Source organism: Hordeum vulgare, chromosome 2H (assembly GCF_904849725.1).
Source record: "Hordeum vulgare subsp. vulgare chromosome 2H, MorexV3_pseudomolecules_assembly, whole genome shotgun sequence".
Taxonomy (NCBI): domain Eukaryota; kingdom Viridiplantae; phylum Streptophyta; class Magnoliopsida; order Poales; family Poaceae; genus Hordeum; species Hordeum vulgare.
Window position 1 is genome coordinate 652,098,016 of NC_058519.1, and position 27,267 is coordinate 652,125,282.

General features: G+C 42.5%; 1 protein-coding gene across 2 annotated transcripts; it reads left to right on the forward strand.

Moving 5' to 3' along the window:
* Positions 1–13,950: 13,950 nt before the first annotated feature.
* LOC123428427 lies at positions 13,951–26,448 on the forward strand. Of its 2 annotated transcripts, none has more exons than XM_045112630.1 (24): positions 13,951–14,196; positions 18,444–18,670; positions 18,791–18,896; positions 19,276–19,377; positions 19,462–19,521; positions 19,630–19,711; positions 19,818–19,971; positions 20,051–20,174; positions 20,468–20,645; positions 20,800–20,828; positions 21,160–21,308; positions 21,385–21,487; positions 21,655–21,750; positions 21,837–21,889; positions 21,988–22,111; positions 22,336–22,398; positions 22,485–22,544; positions 22,693–22,854; positions 24,596–24,666; positions 24,753–24,846; positions 25,148–25,284; positions 25,388–25,468; positions 25,658–25,763; positions 26,143–26,448. In XM_045112630.1, exons 1-24 carry the CDS (start codon positions 13,999–14,001, stop codon positions 26,185–26,187), a joined length of 2,604 nt encoding a protein of 867 aa, XP_044968565.1. In that variant the 5' UTR covers positions 13,951–13,998; the 3' UTR covers positions 26,188–26,448. The 2 variants fall into 2 exon arrangements, with proteins under 2 accessions (XP_044968565.1, XP_044968566.1); XM_045112631.1 differs by having other exon boundaries at positions 19,821–19,971.
* The last annotated feature ends 819 nt before the right edge of the window (positions 26,449–27,267 follow it).

Here is a 27,267-nt window from a genome sequence, read left to right on the forward strand (position 1 = left end):
CCATCTTGAGGAAGCCAAGATCATCATCATCTAGCTCAAGAGGACGAGGTGCAAGGTATAGGTTTTCCCTTGATAGGTTTTCTGTTTAGGATAGATTGCTATACTATCAAGGGGGGCTCTCAAGTGAGTAGCTTGATCGTATCGTTCGTTGAGAGCTCAAACCATTTGCATCCTTGCATCATACTTCTTGGTTCTTGTTTGGTGTTTCTCTTTGTGAGTTTTAGAGCTTATGGTCATCTTCGTGACAAGCTCGAGTTCATCGAAAACGGAGTCCATATGCAACTACTATGATGTTTTCGATGTTGGAGTTTTTGCCGGTTCTTCATTCTTAGAGGACTCACATCTTTATATCATTGGCATTTTCATAACCGCATGGTCTTAAGATTTCCCTTGGATAGCCCTTGTCGTCCTGAATCCAACAAGCTTGGGTTTGCTCGATTCGGAGCTCGTATGCGAAAGTTATGGCTGTTTCATTGGCGAGCGGTAGTACCGCTGGACCTAGCGGTAGTACCGCTGGCTGGCGGTAGTACCGCCCCTAGTCAGCGGTAGTACCACTCCAGGAGCTTAGTACCGCCTGCCTAGCGGTTGTTCGTGGACGGACCTTTTTGCGAAGACTTTCTTGGCGGTGGTAGTGCCGTTGCACTACCAGGGGCCCAGCGGTAGTACCGCTGGAGTGCCAGCGGTAGTACCGCTGCAGCCAGCGATAGTACCGCTAGCTGGCGGTAGTACCGTTGGAGTGCCAGCGGTAGTTGTTGGGGAACGACGCATGGGAAACAAAAATTTTCCTACGCGCACGAAGACCTATCATGGTGATGTCCATCTACGAGAGGGGATGAGTGATCTACGTACCCTTGTAGATCGTACAGCAGAAGCGTTAGAGAACGCGGTTGATGTATTGGAACGTCCTCACGTCCCTCGATCCGCCCCGCGAACAATCCCGCGAACAGTCCCACGATCTAGTACCGAACGGACGGCACCTCCGCGTTCAGCACACGTACAGCTCGACGATGATCTCGGCCTTCTTGATCCAGCAAGAGAGACGGAGAGGTAGAAGAGTTCTCCGGCAGCGTGACGGCGCTCCGGAGGTTGGTGATGATCTCGTCTCAGCAGGGCTCCGCCCGAGCTCCGCAGAAACACGATCTAGAGGAAAAACTATGGAGGTATGTGGTCGGGCAGCCGTGAGAAAGTCGTCTCAAATCTGCCCTAAAAGCCCCATATATATAGGAGGAGGGAGGGGGACCTTGCCTTGGGGTCCAAGGGATCCCCAAGGGGTCGGCCGAGCCAGGGGGGAGGACTCTCCCCCCCAAACCGAGTCCTACTTGGTTTGGTGGGAGGGAGTCCTTCCCCCTTCCCACTTCTTCCTTTTTTTTCCTTTCCTTTGATTTTTTCTCTCTTGGAGCATAGGGGATTGGTGGGCTGTCCCACCAGCCCACTAAGGGCTGGTGTGACCCCCCCAAGTGCCTATGGGCTTCCCCGGAGTGGGTTGCCCCCCTCCGGTGAACTCCCGGAACCCATTCGTCATTCCCGGTACATTCCCGGTAACTCCGAAAACCTTCCGGTAATCAAATGAGGTCATCCTATATATCAATCTTCGTTTCCGGACTATTCCGGAAACCCTCGTGACGTCCGTGATCTCATCCGGGACTCCGAACAACATTCGGTAACCAACCATATAACTCAAATACGCATAAAACAACGTCGAACCTTAAGTGTGCAGACCCTGCGGGTTCGAGAACTATGTAGACATGACCCGAGAGACTCCTCGGTCAATATCCAATAGCGGGACCTGGATGCCCATATTGGATCCTACATATTCTACGAAGATCTTATCGTTTGAACCTCAGTGCCAAGGATTCGTATAATCCCGTATGTTATTCCCTTTGTCCTTCGGTATGTTACTTGCCCGAGATTCGATCGTCAGTATCCGTATACCTATTTCAACCTCGTTTACCGGCAAGTCTCTTTACTCGTTCCGTAATACAAGATCCCGCAACTTACACTAAGTTAAATTGCTTGCAAGGCTTGTGTGTGATGTTGTATTACCGAGTGGGCCCCGAGATACCTCTCCGTCACACGGAGTGACAAATCCCAGTCTTGATCCATACTAACTCAACCAACACCTTCGGAGATACCTGTAGAGCATCTTTATAGTCACCCAGTTACGTTGCGACGTTTGATACACACAAAGCATTCCTCCGGTGTCAGTGAGTTATATGATCTCATGGTCATAGGAATAAATACTTGACACGCAGAAAACAGTAGCAACAAAATGACACGATCAACATGCTACGTCTATTAGTTTGGGTCTAGTCCATCACGTGATTCTCCCAATGACGTGATCCAGTTATCAAGCAACAACACTTTGTTCATAATCAGAAGACACTGACTATCATCGATCAACTGGCTAGCCAACTAGAGGCATGCTAGGGACGGTGTTTTGTCTATGTATCCACACATGTAAATGAGTCTTCATTCAATACAATTATAGCATGGATAATAAACTATTATCTTGATACAGGAATTATAATAATAACTATACATTTATTATTGCCTCTAGGGCATAATTCCAACAGTCTCCCACTTGCACTAGAGTCAATAATCTAGCCCTCACATCACCATGTGATTACATTGTAATAAATCTAACACCCATACAGTTCTGGTGTCGATCATGTTTTGGCCGTGGAAGAGGCTTAGTCAGCGGGTCTGCTACATTCATATCCGTGTGCACTTTGCATATATTTACGTCCTCCTCCTCGACGTAGTCGCGGATGAGGTTGAAGCGTCGTTTGATGTGTCTGGTCTTCTTGTGAAACCTTGGTTCCTTTGCTAAGGCAATGGCACCAGTGTTGTCACAGAACAAGGTCATTGGATCCAGTGCACTTGGCACCACTCCAAGATCCTTCATGAACTGCTTCATCCAGACACCCTCCTTAGCCGCCTCCGAGGCAGCCATGTACTCCGCTTCACATGTAGAATCTGCTACGACGCTTTTCTTGGAACTGCACCAGCTTACTGCACCCCCATTAAGAATAAATACGTATCCGGTTTGCGACTTAGAGTCGTTCGGATCTGTGTCAAAGCTTGCATCGACGTAACCTTTTACGGCGAGCTCTTCGTCACCTCCATACACGAGAAACATCTCCTTAGTCCTTTTCAGGTACTTCAGGATATTCTTGACCGCCGTCCAGTGATCCACTCCTGGATTACTCTGGAGCCTACCTGCCATACTTATGGCCAGGCTAACATCCGGTCTAGTGAACAACATTGCATACATGATAGAGCCTATGGCTGAAGCATAGGGGACGGAGCGCATATGCTCTCTATCTTCATCAGTTGCTGGGCACTGAGTCTTACTCAATCTCGTACCTTGTCACACTGGCAAGAACCCTTTCTTGGACTGTTCCATTTTGAACCTCTTCAAAACTTTATCAAGGTATGTGCTTTGTGAAAGTCCTATCAGGCGTTTTGATCTATCCCTATAGATCTTAATGCCTAGAATGTAAGCAGCTTCTCCTAGGTCCTTCATAGAGAAACTTTTATTCAAGTAACCTTTTATGCTCTCCAAAAGCTCTACGTTGTTTCCAATCAGTAATATGTCATCCACATATAATATTAGAAACGCCACAGAGCTCCCACTCACTTTCTTGTAAATACAAGATTCTCCAACCACTTGTATAAACCCAAATGCTTTGATCACCTCATCAAAGCGTTTGTTACAACTCCGAGATGCTTGCACCAGTCCATAAATGGATCGCTGGAGCTTGCACACCTTGTCAGCATTTTTAGGATCGACAAAACCTTCGGGTTGCATCATATACAACTCTCCCTTAAGGAAACCGTTAAGGAACGCCGTTTTGACATCCATCTGCCAGATTTCATAATCGAAAAATGCAGCTATTGCTAACATGATTCTGACGGACTTAAGCATCGCTACGGGAGAGAAAGTCTCATCGTAGTCAATTCCTGGAACTTGTGAAAAACCCTTTGCCACAAGTCGAGCTTTATAAACGGTCACATTACCGTCAGCGTCCGTCTTCTTCTTAAAGATCCATTTGTTCTGAATAGCCTTGCGGCCCTCAGGCAGCATCTCCAAAGTCCACACTTTGTTCTCATACATGGATCCTATCTCGGATTTCATGGCTTCTAGCCATTTGTTGGAATCTGGGCCCACCATTGCTTCTTCATAATTTGCAGGTTCATTGTTGTCTAACAACATGATTGATAAGACGGGATTACCGTACCACTCTGGAGCAGCGCGTGATCTCGTCGACCTGCGTGGTTCAACAGAAACTTGAACTGGAGTTTCATGATCATCATCATTAACTTCCTCCTCAACCGGCGTCGCAATGACAAAGGTTTCCCCTTGCCCTGCGCCACCATCCAGAGGGATGAGAGGTTCGACAACCTCGTCAAGTTCTATCTTCCTCCCACTCAATTCTCTCGAGAGAAACTCCTTCTTGAGAAAAGTTCCGTTCTTAGCAACAAACACTTTGCCCTCGGATTTGAGATAGAAGGTGTACCCAACTGTCTCTTTTGGGTAACCTATGAAGGCGCACTTTTCCGCTTTGGGTTTCAGCTTTTCAGGCTGAAGCTTTTTGACATAAGCATCACATCCCCAAACTTTAAGAAACGACAACTTTGGCCTTTTGCCATACCACAGTTCGTATGGTGTCGTCTCAACGGATTTCGATGGTGCCCTATTTAAAGTGAATGCAGCTGTTTCTAATGCATAACCCCAAAACGATAACGGCAAATCAGTAAGAGACATCATAGATCGCACCATTTCTAATAAAGTACGATTACGACGTTCGGACACACCATTACGCTGTGGTGTTCCAGGCAGTGTTAACTGCGAAACAATTCCACATTGTCTTAAGTGAGTACCAAACTCGAAACTCAGATACTCACCCCCACGATCAGACCGTAGGAACTTGATCTTCTTGTTACGATGATTTTCCACTTCACTCTGAAATTGCTTGAACTTTTCAAATGTTTCAGACTTGTGCTTCATCAAGTAGACATAACCATATCTACTTAGATCGTCAGTGAAGGTGAGAAAATAACGATATCCGCCGCGTGCCTCCACGCTCATTGGACCACACACATCGGTATGTATGATTTCCAACAAGTCACTTGCACGCTCCATTGTTCCGGAGAACGGAGTCTTAGTCATCTTGCCCATGAGGCATGGTTCGCACGTGTCAAGTGAATCAAAGTCAAGTGACTCCAAAAGTCCATCAGCATGGAGTTTCTTCATGCGCTTTACACCAATATGACCCAAGCGGCAGTGCCACAAAAATATGGCGCTATCATTGTTTACTCTAACTCTTTTGGTCTCAATGTTATGTATATGCGTATCTCTATAAAGATTCAATATGAACAATCCTCTCACATTCGGTGCATGACCATAAAAGATGTTACTCATAGAAATAGAACAACCATTATTCTCAGACTTAAAAGAGTAACCGTCTCGCAATAAACAAGATCCAGATATAATGTTCATGCTCAACGCAGGCACTAAATAACAATGATTTAATTTCATCACTAATCCCGATGGTAGTTGAAGTGACACTGTGCCGACGGCGATTGCATCAACCTTGGAACCGTTTCCTACGCGCATCGTCACTTCGTCTTTCGCGAGCCTTCGCTTATTCCGCAGTTCCTGCTTCGAGTTGCAAATATGAGCAACAGAACCGGTATCGAATACCCAGGCACTACTACGAGAGCCGATTAAGTACACATCAATAACATGTATATCAAATATACCTGATTTTTCTTTGCCCGCCTTCTTATCTGCCAGATACTTGGGGCAATTGCGCTTCCAGTGACCCATACCCTTGCAATAGAAGCACTCTGTTTCAGACTTAGGTCCAGCCTTGGGTTTCTTCGGTGGATTGGCAACAGGCTTGCCGCTCTTCTTCGAATTGCCCTTCTTGCCTTTGCCGTTTCTCTTGAAACTAGTGGTCTTGCTTACCATCAACACTTGATGCTCTTTACGGAGTTCAGACTCTGCGACTTTCAGCATCGCAAACAACTCGCCGGGAGACTTGTTCATCCCTTGCATGTTGTAGTTCAACACAAAGCCTTTATAGCTTGGCGGCAGTGATTGAAGGATTCTGTCAGTGATAGCTTCTTGCGGGAGTTCAATCCCCAGTTCAGCTAGACGGTTTGAGTACCCAGACATTTTGAGCACATGTTCACTGACAGACGAGTTTTCCTCCATCTTGCAAGCATAGAATTTATCGGAGGTCTCATACCTCTCGATCCGGGCGTTCTTCTGAAAGATAAACTTCAACTCCTGGAACATCTCAAATGATCCATGACGCTCAAAGCGACGTTGAAGTCCCGGTTCTAGGCCATACAAGACTGCACATTGAACTATTGAGTAGTCCTCCTTACGCGCTAACCAAGCGTTCTTAACATCCTGATCAGCCGTAGCGGGTGGTTCATCTCCTAGCGCAGCATTAAGGACATAATCCTTCTTTCCAGCTTGTAAGATTAGCTTAAGATTACGAGCCCAGTCTACAAAGTTGCTTCCATCATCTTTCAACTTAGCTTTCTCTAGGAACGTATTAAAATTCAGGATGACACTTGCGTGAGCCATGATCTACAACACAAATATATTCAAAGTGGACTTAGACTATGTTCAAGATAATTAGAGTTTAACTTAATCAAATTATATGCTAAACTCCCACTCAAAAAGTACATCTCTCTAGTCATTTGAGTGGTTCATGATCCACTTACACTATCCCAAGTCCGATCATCACGTGAGTCGAGAGTAGTTTCAGTGGTAAGCATCCCTATGCTAATCATATCAGCTATATGATTCATGATCGACCTTTCGATCTCATGTGTTCCGAGGCCATGTCTGCACATGCTAGGCTCGTCAAGCTTAACCCGAGTGTTCCGCGTGCGCAACTGTTTTGCACCCATTGTATGTGAACGTTGAGTCTATCACACCCGATCATCACGTGGTGTCTCGAAACGACAAACTGTAGCAACGGTGCACAGTCGGGGAGAACACAATATCGTCTTGAAATTTTAGTGAGAGATCACCTCATAATGCTACCGTCGTTCTAAGCAAAATAAGGTGCAAAAAAGGATTAACATCACATGCAATTCATAAGTGACATGATATGGCCATCATCACGTGCTTCTTGATCTCCATCACCAAAGCACCGACACGATCTTCTTGTCACCGGCGTCACACCATGATCATCCACCAACGTGTCGCCATCGGGGTTGTCGTGCTACTCATGCTATTACTATTAAAACTACATCTTAGCAAAATAGTAAACGCATCTGCAAGCACAAACATTAGTATAAAGACAACCCAATGGCTCCTGCCGGTTGCCGTACCATCGACGTGCAAGTCGATATTATCTATTACAACATGATCATCTCATACATCCAACATATCACATCACATCGTTGGCCATATCACATCACAAGCATACTCTGCGAAAACAAGTTAGACGTCCTCTAATTTTGTTGTTGCATGTTTTACGTGGTGACCATGGGTATCTAGTAGGATCGCATCTTACTTACGCAAACACCACAACGGAGATATATGAGTTGCTATTTAACCTCATCCAAGGACCTCCTCGGTCAAATCCGATTCAACTAAAGTTGGAGAAACCGACACTTGCCAGTCATCTTTGAGCAACGGGGTTACTCGTAGCGATGAAACCAGTCTCTCGTAAGCGTACGAATAACGTCGGTCCAAGCCGCTTCAATCCAACAATACCGCGGAATCAAGAAAAGACTAAGGAGGGCAGCAAAACGCACATCACCGCCCACAAAAACTTTTGTGTTCTACTCGAGAAGATATCTACGCATGAACCTAGCTCTGATACCACTGTTGAGGAACTTCGCATGGGAAACAAAATTTTCCTACGCGCACGAAGACCTATCATGGTGATGTCCATCTACGAGAGGGGATGAGTGATCTACGTACCCTTGTAGATCGTACAGCAGAAGCGTTAGAGAACGCGGTTGATGTAGTGGAACTTCCTCACGTCCCTCGATCCGCCCCGCGAACAATCCCGCGAACAGTCCCACGATCTAGTACCGAACGGACGGCACCTCCGCGTTCAGCACACGTACAGCTCGACGATGATCTCGGCCTTCTTGATCCAGCAAGAGAGACGGAGAGGTAGAAGAGTTCTCCGGCAGCGTGACGGCGCTCCGGAGGTTGTAGATGATCTCGTCTCAGCAGGGCTCCGCCCGAGCTCCGCAGAAACACGATCTAGAGGAAAAACTATGGAGGTATGTGGTCGGGCAGCCGTGAGAAAGTCGTCTCAAATCTGCCCTAAAAGCCCCATATATATAGGAGGAGGGAGGGGGACCTTGCCTTGGGGTCCAAGGGTTCCCCAAGGGGTCGACCGAGCCAGGGGGGAGGACTCTCCCCCCCCCAAATCGAGTCCTACTTGGTTTGGTGGGAGGGAGTCCTTCCCCCTTCCCACTTCTTCCTTTTTTTTCCTTTCCTTTGATTTTTTCTCTCTTGGCGCATAGGGGATTGGTGGGCTGTCCCACCAGCCCACTAAGGGCTGGTGTGACCCCCCAAGTGCCTATGGGCTTCCCCGGAGTGGGTTGCCCCCCTCCGGTGAACTCCCGGAACCCATTCGTCATTCCCGGTACATTCCCGGTAACTCCGAAAACCTTCCGGTAATCAAATGAGGTCATCCTATATATCAATCTTCGTTTCCAGACTATTTCGGAAACCCTCGTGACGTCCGTGATCTCATCCGGGACTCCGAACAACATTCGGTAACCAACCATATAACTCAAATACGCATAAAACAACGTCGAACCTTAAGTGTGCAGACCCTGCGGGTTCGAGAACTATGTAGACATGACCCGAGAGACTCCTCGGTCAATATCCAATAGCGGGACCTGGATGCCCATATTGGATCCTACATATTCTACGAAGATCTTATCGTTTGAACCTCAGTGCCAAGGATTCGTATAATCCCGTATGTTATTCCCTTTGTCCTTCGGTATGTTACTTGCCCGAGATTTGATCGTCAGTATCCGTATACCTATTTCAACCTCGTTTACCGGCAAGTCTCTTTACTCGTTCCGTAATACAAGATCCCGCAACTTATACTAAGTTACATTGCTTGCAAGGCTTGTGTGTGATGTTGTATTACCGAGTGGGCCCCGAGATACCTCTCCGTCACACGGAGTGACAAATCCCAGTCTTGATCCATACTAACTCAACCAACACCTTCGGAGATACCTGTAGAGCATCTTTATAGTCACCCAGTTACGTTGCGACGTTTGATACACACAAAGCATTCCTCCGGTGTCAGTGAGTTATATGATCTCATGGTCATAGGAATAAATACTTGACACGCAGAAAACAGTAGCAACAAAATGACACGATCAACATGCTACGTCTATTAGTTTGGGTCTAGTCCATCACGTGATTCTCCCAATGACGTGATCCAGTTATCAAGCAACAACACTTTGTTCATAATCAGAAGACACTGACTATCATCGATCAACTGGCTAGCCAACTAGAGGCATGCTAGGGACGGTGTTTTGTCTATGTATCCACACATGTAAATGAGTCTTCATTCAATACAATTATAGCATGGATAATAAACTATTATCTTGATACAGGAATTATAATAATAACTATACATTTATTATTGCATCTAGGGCATAATTCCAACAGTAGTACCGCTGGAGCTCGGGCAAAAAGTGGGGGTAACGGTCTGATTCCTTCCCCCACTATATAAAGGGGGTCTTCTTCCCCCTTGGACTTATCCATCCGTTGAGCTCTTGTTCTACCTCCATTGTTGACATTCTTAGAGCTTGAATACTCTCAATCCCTCCAATGATTCTTGCTTGTTCTTGAGGGAAAAGAGAGAGGAGATCTAGATCCACATCTCCACCAATCACTTTCTCCTCTATGTGAGGGGAACCCCTTGGATCTTGATCTTGGAGTTCTTTGTGAGCTCCTTGTTCTTCCTCTCATATTTCTCTATAGCTTTTGTTGTTGTGGAGGGATTTGAGTGTGAGGGACTTGACCACTTCGTGTGTTCTTGCCATTGCATTAGTTGCATTGGTTTGAGTTCTCCACAGTGATACGTGGAAGTGAGAAGTTGAGAAGCTTACTACCTTTGGTACTTAGTACCCTTGATATTGTTCTTCGTGGATGCTTTGGCGTCCTAGAAGCTTGGTGGTGTCTCGGAGCTCAATCATTGTGGTGTGAAGCTCCGGGCAAGCGTTGGGGTCTCCAATTAGGTTGTGGAGATTGCCCCGAGCAATTTGTACGGGTACCGGTAACCGCCCCCAAGGGTTGCCACGTGTAAGGGTTCGGTGACCGCCCCCAAGGGTTGCCATTTGTACGGGTTCGGTGACCGCCCTCAAGGGTCCCTTAGTGGAATCACGGCATCTTGCATTGTGCGAGGGCGTGAGGAGATTACGGTGGCCTTAGTGGCATCTTGGGGAGCATTGTGCCTCCACACCGCTCTAACGGAGATTAGCATCCGCAAGGGTGTGAACTTCGGGATACATCATCGTCTCCCCGTGCCTCGGTTATCTCTTACCCGAACCCTTTACTTATGCACTTTACTTTGTGATAGACATATTGTTTATTGTAATATATCTTGCTATCACTTAGTTGTTTATCTTGCTTAGCATAAGTTGTTGGTGCACATAGGTGAGCCTAGTTGTTTGTAGGTTTTGTGCTTGACATATTAAACGTTAGTTTTATTCCGCATTTGTTCAAGCCTAAACCTTAACTATTTTAAAGCGCCTATTCACCCCCCCTCTAGGCGACATCCACGTCCTTTTCAAACCCCTTGACATCCGCCCTCTTTTGATACTAGGCATGATACTTTTTTTTTCGAGCATCATGCAAGCAACAGAATCAGAATTTTCTTCACGCGCGCAAAGTAAAAGAAAACAGAATCAGAATTCTCGGGAGTAGCTCGAAGATTGTAATAGTTCTTCACGTGAGATGGGATGGCACTAGCAGCAAAATCAGTATTCGTTTTGTCTACACCTCGTATACAACAACAAGACCAATGTCGTCAACAAAGGACTGATAATAAGGCTGTCCGTAGTGGTAGTATCATATGTAGTATTATGCATGCCAACTAAGCACTTTTGATGGGGTGGCATAGAATTAAATGAAGAAAGAGATGATTGAGTATCATATCATGATACCGTATCATATTAAATGATGCGCTACTATGTGTCTTGCATGATAATAAATAAACTACACTATGATACTAACATATTATACTATAGATTACAGATGTGGTATCATACACTAGTATCATATGCATGATACTAGTATATAATACTACCCATTACAACCAATCTAAGGCTGACCATAGTGGGGGTATCATAGCTAGTAATATAGTCTTGGGACTAGCAAACATGATGATGTGGCAAGTAATTAAAGAAGAGAGAGAGGGTTATACTAGTAACATAGGTAGATACCGTAACATGTTAAATGCTATGTTACTATGTGTCATGCATGTCAATAAATAAGAACACTTATGATACTAGTTTATGATACTATGTACTATGAAGATAGTATCATATAATGGTAACATATGCATGATACTACTATATGTTACTTCCCATTATGAGGAGGCTAAGAGTACGGATGTGGATATGGTTCTGCCCTCTCTGCCAACGGGATAATCTTGGCGCGATCCGTTGAACGATTGGTCGTCGACGATTGCTGCATCGTGCATGTGCCAATGGTCCGGCCGCCGGCGTGACTCTAGCTGAGGCCACAACATTTTGGGCAGGCCTCGTGACCGAAAAGACGAAACCAGCTACAGCACACGGCCAGGATGGACCCGGAACGTGTCCACGACACTAGGACGAGCGTCGATCGATCTGCCATCGGGCATGCGACCCTGTCCAGTCCATGCCCTGCATGCCCAAGCATGTCTTTGCGTGGTTACACTGGATTTTTTGCATGCCAGAGCGGAGGAGAGCAGACGAGTGCGCCTGCCTACACTGCTGACCGCTTTCGTCGCCGTGCACCGCGTCGTCTTTCTGCAGCGACGCACTGTAGCCATTTGGATTTGCCAGGCGGTCGACAAGGTTGCGTGACGACTTGGACCCGCACCGCCTTTATCAACCACACCCAGCCAGCTAATAACAACTGTTGTAACAGACGCGCTATCAATTTTTTTGGAACTGGTAAAAATCTATTTTTAACACGTACAGACTTAACTTGGATGCTTCAACAGCCACGTAAAAATCACACGTGCTATATTCGAATCAGCGTATAGATCAAAACTTTGATGCGCCCGTTCACGCACGCTGTAAACTTTGGGCTACTGGAGTCGCTGGATTGAACGCCATACTTTGCAGCGTTTGTTGAAGCAAACAACCTTCAACGCATTGAAAAACACTGTTCCGATGTTGTATAACTTTTTTTTAGGACGCCGCGCTTGCACGCTTGCGTTGAAGGTGCTCTAAGCGTCACGTACGTCTATTCGCCGGGTGTGCATGCAAAACGCACCCGCATCACGTCATGCACGACGAGGGATTCGACGTGCAATCTTAAAACACCATAAATGTCAGGAAAAAAAACAATGTAAATCAGATGAGGGTACTTGAACACGGGCAGAGCATGGGGAGCAGCATTTTAGCTGTCGGGTGCATCTTCACTCGCTGGTGACCAATAAAATCTTTAAAAATAGCTAAACAAACTAAAAAAAAAATTCGGATTTATATTTGACGCGAGATGCTCATATGCATGTAGTCCGTGTCAAATTTTATGGAGTTTGGACATTTCAATATCTCTAAGCAATAAACCATATGCATGTAGTCCGTGTCAAATTTTATGGAGTTTGGACATTTCAATATCTCTAAGCAATAAATAAATAAATTTTGTCCAAAGAGATGAGGTGTACGGATCGCTTGAGCGGGGCTCACGCAGCCGCCGCCTTCCCAAAAAAGTTAGTTTCTTCGCCTTCTGCCGGCATCGGTGTTGGTTCGCCTCGATCTCCGATGACCTTAATTAGAGCCATAGGGCATGATGGACCCTAGGCTTTGTCGATGGAAGGACTCAGTTTTTTATGTGCTTTTGAGTTTTCTTTAGGATTTGTGTCTTGTTTAAGAAGGCGAGACGGTGACGGTTCCTTAAAGATGAAATAAGGTTCTTTTCGCCTAGCCCCCATTTCGATGGTGCATCTAGCATCGTCGGTGGACCTATGGAGGTGTGTCTCCGATGGATCTACATTTGCTAGATTTGTTCGGATCTATTCGTCGTTCGTCTACGTTTGTTTGTCTTCAGGATCTTCCCGATCTACATTACTTTTCATCGGCAGCGGTTGGTGTTCTGGTGCGCTGGTCCTATGGGGCCTTAGCACGGCGATTTCTCGACTGTCTACTACAACATGTTTTGTCCGACTCCGGTGAGGAAGGGGCGATGACGATGGCACGCCTTCGACTCGCTTTAGTGATTGTAGTCGTCGCTAGGTGATGTATGAATCTGGATGTAATTTTTATTATTTCTGATACTCGTTGTACTATCATGTTTAAAGATGAATAGATCGAATATTTTTTCACGCAAACAACGTTGTTCAGACCTCATTATGTATTTTTCTTGTCACGAGCTTATCCAATGTTATTTAGCCATGAATTTTGCACGCACCTAACGCACTCGAATACCTTGCATCGAAAAAATATTTCAAATTTCTTCGAATTGTTTTGCTATTTTTCCTGTTCATCAAATGTAGATGAGCCTGGGCGTATAATTGAATATACGTATAGCACGTACGTACTGTGCCCCAAATGGTGAAATGCGCGGTCCACAGATAGACAGTCCTCGTGAGCACGAAGCCGGGTCCATATGCTAGATACAGAATTGGTTCCACATGTCAAAAATGGATTATTTCCTTGTTGAGATGCAGTACGAGGAGTATTATATAAGCCACTGGCTGACGCACACCCCAACTTAAGTACTACAAGGGGAAGAGGGAGGGCGTCTACCAAGCACATCGGCAGGGCAGGATGAGGGTGGCGGTGGTCGGCGGCGGGGTGAGTGGGCTGGCGGCGGCGCACGAGCTGCTCGCCGCGAGCGGCGGAGGCGACGTGCGTGTCACCCTATACGAGCAGGAGGAGAGCCTCGGAGGGCGTGCGAGGACGGTGGCCGTCGACGACGGCGCCGGACGCCTCCAGCTCGACCTCGGCTTCATGAGCTTCAATCAGGTCGGTGGTGCATGGCAATGGGTCGGATCCCATTTACTTTCGTTATTAGAAGGGTTGAACGTGCTTCGCTGCGCCATTTAATTTATTGGGATTCTTAAATTTCTTTACTCACTTTATTTCAAAATATGTCATGTATTTTTTTTTAAGTCAAACCTTTTACGTTTGATTAAATTTGGAGAGAAGTAAATCAAAAATGATAATATCAAATTGATGTTATTAGATTCATCATGAAATGCTTCTTTATTTTTTTGTTCAATATTTTGGATGTCGTTATTTTTGACTCTGAACTTGATCAAAGTTAAAAAAATAAAAATATATAATAACTCTTATATTGAAACTGATGAAATATTTAGTTTGACTGATGAGAGAGATGATAAAGTGTGTTTTATATTTATTTATGATATGGTTATTTAGTGGGTCTTTTAGGTGATGTTAATCAATTCATATTTATGTGAGAATATTTTTATGTCGATGGTTGCCTGTACTATATTCATGTCACACGGTGGTTATTTTTTGTACTATATTATTTCTTCTTCATTTTATTTTCATTCTTTCTTGCTTTTGCGTTCTTTGCATTTTGTTTCTTCTCTTTTTTGTTGGTTTTTATTCTTTTTTTATTTTTTTCTTATGTTTTTTTTGTTTTCACTCTATAATTTTGTATATGTCAAAAATATTTTGTTAATAAGTAAACTATAATTTTGGTATACACGTTAAACATTGTCCGATCCCTTATTCAAGATTTCGTAAATACTTGTTCGACATTTCAATATTTATTCAATATTTTAAATGCATATTCAACATTTTTAAATACCTGTTCAATATTTTTTAATATTTATTCAATACTTTTAAATTATTGTTTTATATATTTAAATAATTGTTCAACATTACTTATTCAATATTTTCGAATACTTTTTCAACATTTTTAAATATATGTTGAACATTATTTAAATATTTGTTCTACATTATTCAAATACTTATTAAAAAAAATACTTGTTCAAAATTTCTCACATACTTGTTCGATATTTTATTTCAAATGGTTGACTAATATTTTAATATACATGATCAACTTTTAAAAAAAATACTTCTTTAACATTTTTCAAATAACTATTCAACAATTTTCAAATACTTGTTTAACATTTTTCAAATAATTGTTCAACATTTTTAAATTGTTTCAATAGAGTGTTTTTTATAATATATACATTTAGACTATTTGAGAGTATAAAAAAAGTAAAAAAAGAAACATAAATTAAAAAAACAGAAAAAAATAGAAAGTTATGGCCTTCCGTGTTGGTGGTCCGACCCATCGAGGTCACCAACCTCAGCGAGGGGTTCCATCCCTCTTGCTTAAAACGAGACATAGGGGACACCGTCTATGAGGGGTTGATATGTTTTTATAGACCGCTTTGCTGTTGATTGATTGGAAAAACCGTTGGCCCGAACAAAACCATAAACCAGATCCAAAATTGAATACCTCAATCGAATGAAAGAGTTTTAAAATTTGGAAACATATAAAGTTAAAATAATTAAATAGGAGAGTTCCTTGAAATGACTATTAGCTTAGTAGAGTCGTCAATGATTGTTGATTGGCTTAAACCATGAAGCTTGCTCCATAAACAACCTCGTAGGTTTCATATTTGAAGGCTGAGGAAGTTCAGTATGAAACTCACTCCATACCCAACTATCAGGCTAGGGGAATGGGCATGTTTCTCCTCCTTGCGTCACGATCGCATTTTGAAGTTGCAAGGCGTACATAAATGCACCACCACGGAGTAGTTGCTTGCATCGGCCGGTGGGAATGTTGGGCCAATGGAGCCTCTCCGCTATCTGGACACCCCCTCTCTGCACTTTCGTCGCCCACCGAGGCAACGAAGCGCCTCCACCCCTCTACGCCGTCTCGACCACTCTCCTCCTTCATCCCCCTTTGTCGTCGCCGGCAGAGGCCACCGGCGTGACCGGGTTGCGCCGACGGTGACAGACGTCCCTTCCCCGCATGCTTGGAGGCGGAGTCGGGGTTCCCTCCTGTCCAGTGACGGTGTTCCTCGGCTGGCGGCGGTCTGGCTCGGCGGTGGGGTTTCGCAGGCCTCGAGTGCCCTTGACGTGGCGGCATGGCAGTTGGCTACAGAACGAGCCGGCGACGGGTTGTATCGGTTGGTTGTTGCTTTATAATATAAAACGGAGGTAAACCCTTTTTCATCAATGCACCAGCACGTCCAGATAATTACCATGGAAGCAAGATGACAAGACACCTAATCAGGTGGCATCCATCGCTCCTCCCGATTCATAAGTTGACTGATCAGATTCAGATGGCCCCGTGGCTTCATCACATGCAATAAAATTCAAGGGGCGGGTTTAATACTCCTTTTGTTTTACAATGTAGCATATACATTTTTCAAAAACAAACCCCTGAACCTTTGATTAAGTTTTTGTAGAATTTTTTTTATAACTAGAATGTAAAAAATGATACATCCATAAAAATTATAGGAAAATCTAACGTAACCTTCCCAAACTAACTAAACGCCTCCCCTCCAATTTTTAAGGGATGAGGCTCATGCTCATCCTCCCGTTGGTATTCAATTAAATAAGAGTATGCCATCTGGTGCGTCAATTTCATAAGTAACATTTTTTTTCACAGAAACAGGGAGACTTTATTAAACTTGAACAGACTTACAATTCTCAACAACCAGCATAGTAATACATGGAGGTGGTCTACCCAACCAACATGCAGTACTATCACCACTACGACCAAAGTTCGCTAAGTGTATCGAAGCTCCTTGAATGCCAAACATGTATTATTAAGTTCATTATAATAAATGGTTTCATATTTTATATATATTTGAAAACCATACATATAAATAGTTTTTTATATAAATTTGATATTTTTTAAAATCTGTACGCACATGGGGTGTATGTGAGAGTAGGTCTGTAAGATATCCATAAGCATTTATAAGCCAAGATTTTTTTATGAAAAATGATATGGTTCAGCCGAGTGATTATTACGCCCACATATACCGTCTTTGGTTGCACGCCAAGCATCCCACTTGACGTGGTGTATTGTTTTTCTTTTAATATATATAATATGACCTTGGTTGTAAAAAATATTTATAACAAGGCCTTTGTCTGCAAAAATAGATGTATAGACCTACCGATGATCCGTCAACCGATATGTAGGATGACCCATTTTTTTACTGTATTTTACATCTACACAGTGTTGAAGACGTTGTTACGACTCACTCCGCCATATGTTCCTCCGCCGCGGCGGCTAACCTCTTTGTCTTCGCGGGGAACGATTTTGATCACCCCGACAAGCCGCCCCATGACACCTTCGGCTTCCTCCGACGTAGCCTCGGCGCCGCCCGGAGGTTTCCTCCGAGTAGCCCTCTGCCTTTGCCTACTGCAACGCCCTCCCACCGTCGTTGGAAGCAGGCCCTCCGAGACAGCGGGAAGCCTCACCCGTGAGCTCGTCGCCATTATCCAGTAGCTACGCAAGGTCAGGCGATCTGCATCTACACCCATAGCTTCCCCCTCCTCCGCTCCACCCCAACTGGTGCTGTTCGTGCCTACCCTGCTAGGCGCACGGAAGGTGCTCGGTGGAGTGCCTCTCCAAGCATAGAACTCATGTTTCTACTACAAATATCATTGCATTTTCACGGCTAAACTTTGCATTATCGACATCATCGTTTGGTGACCGATTCCATGTGCTCATAGCTCAGATGTAGAATTTTCGGCGTCCTTACTGAGTTCTGTCTGGATGTGTGTGGTCGTGTAAGTGTGTGTGTGTGTGTGCGCGCGCTTCTATGCTCTTTACTCAGAGTTCAGTGGTAGAAAATTCTGCCACATAGAGCATTAACCAATGGTGGGAAGCTTTCCTTGCAGTATTTGGCTTGATTTCCGCAATCTGACTTCTTGTTTGCTTCTGATAATTCAACGCTAATCTCAGAATTACGATTCATGTCCATTTAGCGTGTGCGCTCATGTGTTATTTATCCTTCAAAGAAGCTACATTGACTGTTTATGTAGTACGTACTATAATGCTTGTAGTTGGAAATGCAGTTGTGGTTGTACATGTTGGTTTTTATCACATTAATGTGCATGGTTGTATTCTAGATTGATATTTCTCTTTTAATCTGATTAATAAGATAATAAGACAGGACTTCCTAGCCCCTGGAAGATCTTTGTAAACCTATATTATGAGATACTATGTTTTGTTCCTTACTAACATTTTTTATGTGCTCTACGCATCAACGTAGGTAACATATCCCCACATGATGGAACGGTTAGAAGGGCTCGGGGTGGAGATGGAGAGATCGAACATGTCTTTCTCAGTGAGCACACAATTGAAAGGCGGCGGTGGAGGATGTGAGTGGGGAAATGACAACGGTATCTCAGGTCTCCTGGCACGAAAAACCAACATATTGAAACCCAGTTTTTGGCGCATGGTCTATGATATAATCAAGTTCAAGAATGATGCTCTGACGTAAGCAGTCTAGTTTCTCTGTTCTTATGTGCATATATTATACTTTCGATCGTAGCTGGATGCCTTGTGTTTATACTATATGATTATAGTTAATTTGCTGCTTCGATCTTTGGAATGAAGGTACCTGGAGGACCATGAACAGAACCCTGATCTGGACCGTAATCAGACATTGGGGCAGTTCACTCAGTCGCACGGATATTCCCTATCGTTTCAAGAGGCTTATCTTGTACAGTACTTCAATCTAATCTACTTGCTTGTGTCATCTTTTAGTGTATCCAACAACCCTCCATTTGGCAAAAATGTGACATCAGAATATTCAATTTTTTATTTTTCATGTTTTTGAATAGTCATGTAAAACTGTGAAGAGAAACTACTATTTTTAAATAAGTACAGAAAATTTAGATGAAATATTCAAATTATAACTAAAATATGGGCCCTAGTCCTCAATGGCTAGTTTTCACACCAACATGGTTAGTAGCTTGTAGAAATTTTCATGTGAGTATTCCCGTGGAAAAGGAACAGAAAATTGTGTTGTGATTAGGACTGCGTGTTTAATTGTCTGTGCAGTTTTGAGTTGGTGACACGAAAATATACATTTGGTGCAGATTCCAGTCTGCACAGGCATGTGGTCATGTTCACCACAAGATGTTTTGAGCCTGTCTGCTTTCTTTGTCCTGTCATTTTGCCGAAACAATGGCCTTCTTCAGGTGCCTAGATACTTCGTATGCATGTTACTTTCTCATTGTATTTGTCTTTGTGCATTCGAAAGCTGATTAAATCTCTGCACTCAGCTGTTTCGTCACACCCAGCTGCCCACTGTCAAGCCTCGTTCACAGTCCTATGTAAACAAGGTATGTATTGCAATCCATCAGCCTCAAAATAGGTTGCACATTATTGTTATTACTCTTCAGGTTTTAGCTGCAACCAAATACATGGACCGAACATTGCAACTATTGCAGGTAAAAGGAGAATTGGAGAGCATGGGCTGTCTAATTAAAACCAGCTGTCGGGTCAAATCTGTCTCAAGCCTTTATGACGGAGGTACGTACAATGTGTTATCGTTTGTACCTTGCCTATACAAACAATGTGTCTTCATTTATATTATTGATTCACTACCTGAAACAATCCTCTATGTTGGAGCTGTCAGCAGCTGGCTACAGAGTCTTGGAGAATGATGGTTCAGAGGAGACATACGACAGTGTCATCCTTGGGGTCCATGCACCCAATGCTCTCAAAGTGCTAGGAGCTGAAGCTACACATCATGAACTGCGAATTCTAGGTGCTTGTCAGTATGTCCAAAGGTAAAGCCTACCTAGTGCTGCTAAAAGTACTCATAAATAAAATTTCATCTACGGATTGTCGGACATCTTTATGTTTCAGGGATATATACCTCCATTGTGATAAAAATCTGATGCCCCGAAATTCGTCGGCATGGAGCGCGTGGAATTTCCTGGGGACAACTAGTAGGGGATTTTCTGTTACTTACTGGCTAAACCAAATTCAGGTAAATTCTTTGTTTTTCATATGCATGTTTTGGTATACTGAATTAATTTTATAGATGACACATTTTTTTACGAAATGGCCCTGCCCTAGCTTTTTTACGACACATAGACCATTTTGTGCGCGTTAGATGTCCATAGGATAAAAAAGAAAGATGGTTCTTCACGTTACAACACAGGGCAGAGCAGGCTCACAATATAACAGCAAAATGGAAGCTTCGGCCTAACCCCGCTAGCAGCATGAATGGATTACTTAATTATTGATTGTGGTATATTTGTTTTTTTTTTGCTCTTGTAGAAAATTAAATCTGTCATGCCTTTCCTGGTGACACTCAATCCCCCTTGTGTTCCGAATCATGTACTGCTTAAATGGAATACAAGCCTTCTTGTTCCATCTATGGCCGGGGCGAAGGCTTATCTTCAGCTTGATCAGATCCAGGGAAAGAGAGGAATATGGTTCTGTGGGGCATATCAAGGTAACCTATCTCATGAATTTTAGTTCACAGATAATTTCTTTGTAATAAATGTGCATAACTGCATATAGATGTACTGTAGACTTTCTAAGGTTAGGTTTGAAATGATCTACAGAACATTAGGTCTAAAAAATGTCTCTTCTGCCTTGGATTGCAGGTCACGGCTGCCATGAAGATGGATTGCAGGTATTTGCATGCACAACCTCTCCATTTTCTCTTCCGAATCTGTCTAGCACAGTAAACCACAAACTGTTACGTGCTAAAATGGGTACGGGTCTAACAAAGCTAAACACAACTAATTCTATCACAACCATTACTAACCATATCCTTGCTTACCTCGAGTTGGCTTAAGGCCCAAGCTATTTCCAAGCTTCTCCTTTATTCGTCTACGGTGGACTGTTTCCTGTTTACACCACCATGACGTATAAGACTTTTAGTTTCAATCACACAAAATTCAGAATCACTATTTCATGAAATAGGTATGTGATGTGTATGTGTTGGTCGTGAATCGATGCAGGCTGGGAGAGCAGCAGCTCAAGGTTTGCTTGGAAAGAAATGTGAGCTTTTGCTGAACTCAAAGCAGATGATTCCATCATGGACCGAGGCTGGTGCACGCCTTGTAGTTGCAAGATTTTTCAACCTATATGTATCCATTGGTAACTTAATGTGAGTCATTGTATGAATCGATGTGCTATGTGACGTCTAATTATGATTATTTTTCACCTTAATAGCTTTCATGCAGATTCGTCGAAGAAGGAGGCAATGTGTTCAGCTTTGGTAAAGCTTGTGATAAATGCCGTATAAAATCTGTAATCCGAGTTCATGACCCCTTGTTCTATTGGAAGGTTACCTTCTCTTTTTTTTCTTCTGCCTGTCGTGAAATGTTACATTTTTTATGATTGGTGATGTGTTCATGCACAATTCTTAATTTCTTGTATCCTTCGTTGCAATTTCTTCATCTATCATCTCATTTGACTACATGTGTTTATCCTGGCTCTCTCACGGCTTTCAGGTTGCAACAGAAGGAAATCTTGGCTTGGCAGAAGCCTATATTAACGGAAGTTTTTCTTTTCTTGACAAGAGAGAAGGCCTTCTGAATCTTTTACTGGTAACGCGATATCACAGTCCATGAGCTTATTGGTAGATTTATTTCTTTATGATTACAGATCAAATCAGCGAGCCATTTCTTTGCAGATTCTCATTGCTAACAGAGATGAGCGTAGGAATCGACGCGTTGCCAGAAAAGGGTTCTGAAACCTTTAATTGCCCATTAAATTCCAGTGAATTGTTTGATAAATTGAAATCTTTGTGAATAATCATGTATATAAAATTGTGTGGTTTGCAGGGGTCGGTGGACACCCTTGCATGTAATAGCTAAACTGGCACATGCTAAATACATTTTGCGCGAAGTCTCAAGGAAGAATACTGTGACACAGACTCGTCGAAACATCTCTCAGCACTATGATCTTGTCAGTACTCATGGTTCTTCTTTTCTTCTACATTCCATCAGGATTAAGATAACTAGCTGCTTAGGTGAATTTGTAATGGCAGAATTATTACAATTTGACTGAGATTTGACATGTTTTTTTGTTCCAAACCTTATAAAAAGATTTGCAACATTCATTACTTGCAATACGTCTATACATACCAAATAATACTAATAGTTTGTCTTTGTCCTAATATATTTGTGCAGAATAATGATTTTTTCTCTCTTTTTTTGGATAAATCAATGACTTACTCTTGTGCAGTTTTCAAGGTTTGTGAATCTTGTGATTTTGTTCTGCAGCTTGTAAATTTTGTAGAGTGGTTTTATTGATTCATAGAATAAAATTAAATTGGTAGGTGGAGAATGAAAGCTTAGAAGCAGCCCAGCAACGTAAGCTTAGCCTTCTAATCAACAAGGTAATATTTCCATCTTAGGATTTATGTATCAACCAACCATGCATCCCAAAAGATCGATCTGATACGAAGAGGACATGAAATATATATCTAATATTGTGAACATGATCTGATGATGCTTCAATGTTGCAAAATACACATTTAACCAAAGGCTAAAGTCAAGAGGGGGCATCATGTTCTTGATATTGGTTGCGGCTGGGGAAGTTTAGCAATACAAGCGGTGAAGCAAACTGGGTGCAAATACACTGGAGTCACTTTGTCCGCACAGCAGCACAAATACGCAGAGAGAATAGTAAGAGAAGCCGGCTTAGAGGTTAGTTCTATGTTACTCCCTACTTTAAGCAATACCTTTTCAGTTTAGTTTATCAGTAATTAATTACCATTCCACCATGTGTGCTCATTAAGAAAGTGCAGTACAATTGATGATGTAAATATGTGAGAGTAAGGTTCCTTACTCCTTTAGAAACAATCCAAGTTTTCATGACCAATTCTGCTGGTAATGCCTACTCCACATGCTGCGACGGTTTAACCTGTTGTCCCATATCAAATCTTACATTTCTTCAAGGAAGAATTCTCTCGCAGCGCTGGCTTTGTGCCCGTCGACCACTGGCATGGTCATCAGGGCCTCCACGCTTGTCATGATCACCACATTCTTCAGGACAACGCCAGTCATTGCCCAAATCCCCTGCATACCTTCTTTGACCTCCCCCTGCCAAACGTTTGCAATGAGTATCGTTGTCCCTTTCCACTGCAAACGGGTCAATAACATCTCATAGGACCGCATTTCTTTATCTCGCTCCTTTCAACTCCCCCGCCATGCACCGCCTCAGTCACCATCGAGACACCGACGTCGTTAGGGTTCACGAGAGTGGAATGGCATAGATTTGGTTGAGCAGCTGGCACATATAACCCTGCGTAAAACCAGCCTACTCAACACAACGATATTATTCCGCTCGCCAGTCAGCATCATAGTTTGGCTTTGACTTATCTGCTCACCTCGGCTCTAAGTTATGGCTTCGCCTCTATGTGTGAATATTTGAGGCATTCTAGAATTTGGCAAAAGAGTTCTCGGTTAATTTGGAACCGAAGTATATACATATATATTTAGTTAATCAAGATTTCTCAAAATACTTCGATTGAATATAATCGAGTTTACTCCTTTTTTGGTTCCAATATCTTACGCACAAGAGAACTATAGTTCGAGAATGGTACATGGAGATAATAGACATGTATATTAAAAAGCATGGGAATAGGAATGCTGCGGGAAAGGAACTAAGTAGCCAAGCAAGATTTTTCAGCGTTGTTCTGTTCTTTGTGTGATTTTCTAGCACATCTTTTTTTCTAGTAAGTCCACTATGTAATTTTAATCTTTACTTAATAATAAAGAGGCTATCGTTTCCGTCGGAAAACCCACCGAGGTGATTTTACAAAAAAACCCTTACTGTTTATGACATTAAACTCGTAGTATATATTAAATGTTTTTTAAAATACTCATATCTTTTAAACCGTAATTCCAAATTTAACATATTATATATGGAATTTGATTAGAAAAATATGTAGAATTTAAATATGATATTATTTTATCTGTTAAACGTTTAATAAAAATACTATCTAGGGTGCAATCTTAATAAGTAAGTCATTATTCGTCTTTCTTTCATACCGGTACTCATCCGGGTCGGGATGAACACGTCAACAAAATCAGGATTAGAGATGAAATTGAAGGTCACTTGACTGATTCTTTATACGTATTAAATCTACATGCAAACCGTGTTAAAATAGAAGACCTGTGAAATTTTGAACTGCATTTTTGTAGGATAAGACCATCTTTATTTGTGTCGTAACTACAAATTCTCAGATTATAGACCATTTTTTATAAATTAAGAGTGTGTGGTATTTCTTTCTCCCGTTGCAACACATGGGCCCTTTTGCTAGTATATTATAAAATAGATAGGTATAGACATGCACAGAGAATTACTATTGTATTGTCCCCAGCTTACTTTGGCAGGGTGAGATCATAGCTAACAATTATACTGCCTATTGCCAATAACTTTTAGGACCACATAACTTTTCTGCTGTGCGACTACCGTCAAATACCACCTTGCAAGTATGGTGCAATCATAAGCTGGTAAGTATCACTATGTGATGGATGTGCGCTGTGACTTGGACAATACTTGTGCATGTTGTTATACTTATTCGTCTTCTGTACATCAGCGGCATGATCGAACATGTTGGCCATGAATATATGGACGAATTTTTTGCCTGTTGTGAGTCTTACTTGGCTGAAGATGGCATATTGGTCCTCCAGGTTAGTGTGCATGACAAATATCATTGTCAACAACTGAGTGTATCTATTTCGCAAAATAAAAATAAAAATGAGTGTATCTCCAAACAACCTTACGGCTGGTTTCCACTATCACTACAAACAACAACCAAGTAGTATATATATGCCTTATTTTTGGTGCACAACATCGAGGATTAGGCCTTATTCTTTCAGATTGGCAGAAAACCAAATGATACGAAACATACTCCTTCCTATCCAAGCAAGACCTTAGGCTTACACCAGCATGAACTAACCATTATCTGCAAATACATACATGTGTGTTTAGTTCATCTCAGCTCCAGAGGAACGGTACGAGCAATACAGAAGGAGGACGGACTTCATAAAGGAATACATATTTCCTGGTGGCTGCCTTCCTTCTTTGGCCCGTGTAATGTCTGCCATGACCACGTCATCAAGGTTCAGGTACGTTTCATCCATCGATCGATGCTTGATTTACTACTTCATGACCATGCATGGATCTCCACTGATTAATCCCTCCTTGTTCTTTGTTGGGCACTGAGTGTAGCATAGAGCATGTGGAGAATATTGGGCCACATTACTACACGACTCTGATGCGCTGGAGGGACAACTTCATGATCAACAAAGAGTAAGTATCACTTGCCATTCACTATAGAAATATACTGTCAAGTTAATTACGAATAACTTGGTCAAAGACTAGCGCACATATGTTCATTGCGCAAATGAACTTGACTGATGATCATATACACATATACATATATTGTTCTAGTTGGTTGCTCAGTTAGTATTAATTTCTTACCCTTTGTTTTTCTTGCAGTGAAATTTTGGCCCTGGGCTTTGATGATAAGTTCATGCGTATCTGGGAGTACTACCTCATATTCTCTGCGTCTTGCTTCAAGTCACGAACACTTGGAGATTACCAGGTATGTATCTATGTATGTTCTATGTATATATGTAAGTATTTACCTATGTTATTTCCAGACAAATGGAAATCATATGGTCTCTCTGGTCTTAGAAAGACATATTGGAAATCAGAATGGTCTCCCAGATAATAGGGGCCATTATTAGTTTCCATTGTAATAAATCATATAGCTTGGTAAGAATTAAAATCAAGAGGGTGTTCTCTTGAGAAAGATCTAGACATGTGATTTTCACATAGCAGATCAAAACGTTCTATGAAATATTACTGGTCAAAATTTTGACCAAAATTACGTCTGAACCTTCACTTTTGTGTGTGTGTGTGTGTGTGTGTGTGTGTGTGAAAAGGAGAGGTACCCTACTGATTTTTGTGTGAACATGCAGGTTGTTTTCTCTCGTCCAGGCAACCGTCGGCTAGCCGTGCCTTGATAGCCGTCAGATATCCTTGTCCGTTCAGCTATCGAACCATTAATCTTTTATAATTGCTAGCCTGTTCCACCTTTGCTTTAGTTATTTCTACGTATTTGCCAATAATCTTTGTTCCCTGATGGAACTGTAGTGGGCTGCTGACAAACCAGCCAAGGATGTGTGTACTTTTATGCCTGATGCCCTTTTATGTTCAGTACATACATTGCATGGTATTGTATCTTTATTTTCTACGATCTGTAAATGTTTGAATAGTGTTATTTATCTTGTTTTGTTATTTCTAGAAGTTTCGGTTCATATCCACTTTGAAGATCTTGGATGTACATGTACTCATGTACATCGAGGTCCTGATATTCTTGGAATGATCTCCGAGCTTTTGAGATGGAGTTGGATCACCATCGAGAAGTCGACAAGATTGCTAATTGGCGACGATTCCTCTGGTTCAACTCCCAGAACAGTAAAACAAGTTTGTCTCAATAGTTTAGTAGGGTATAAATAAGTAGGGATGTCCTCAACCAATGGGCATATAAACCCGCTTTCTAAAAAAGCATTTAAAATGCGTCTAAAAATATCAAAAAATCAAACCAAAATTTCATGCATACATCTTCGCAACATGGTGATACGCGGCACAAAGTTTTGTTGAAAAATAACCTTTTATCATTCCTTTGCAAAAATACAAATTTTAGTGCTTCTAAGTAGCGTTTGGCGATATATATATTTTTTGTATTTTGTGCACATGCCAAAGAAAACGCTGTTTTTTCTGTGAAACTTTCTGGGCACATAGAATGTAAAGATATAAGCCCGGATTTTTTAGATATTTTTGGCACTTAGAAATGATTTTTTTTGAAGTGGATTCATATGTGTATGGGTTTCATCCATATACTTTTCGGGTATAAATAGATGTAAGGGCATCTACAACACGGACCCTCAAACCATCAATATCCGTGTGGTCTCATGTTGCCATTCAACACGGTACTCTATCGGTCAGCGAAGCGATTCAACCGTTCATTTTGCCGCAAATCAGAAGGAAACTATGAGGGGTAGGACTCTGACACCCTCTGCTCACTCAAATCCCGCTCCCGG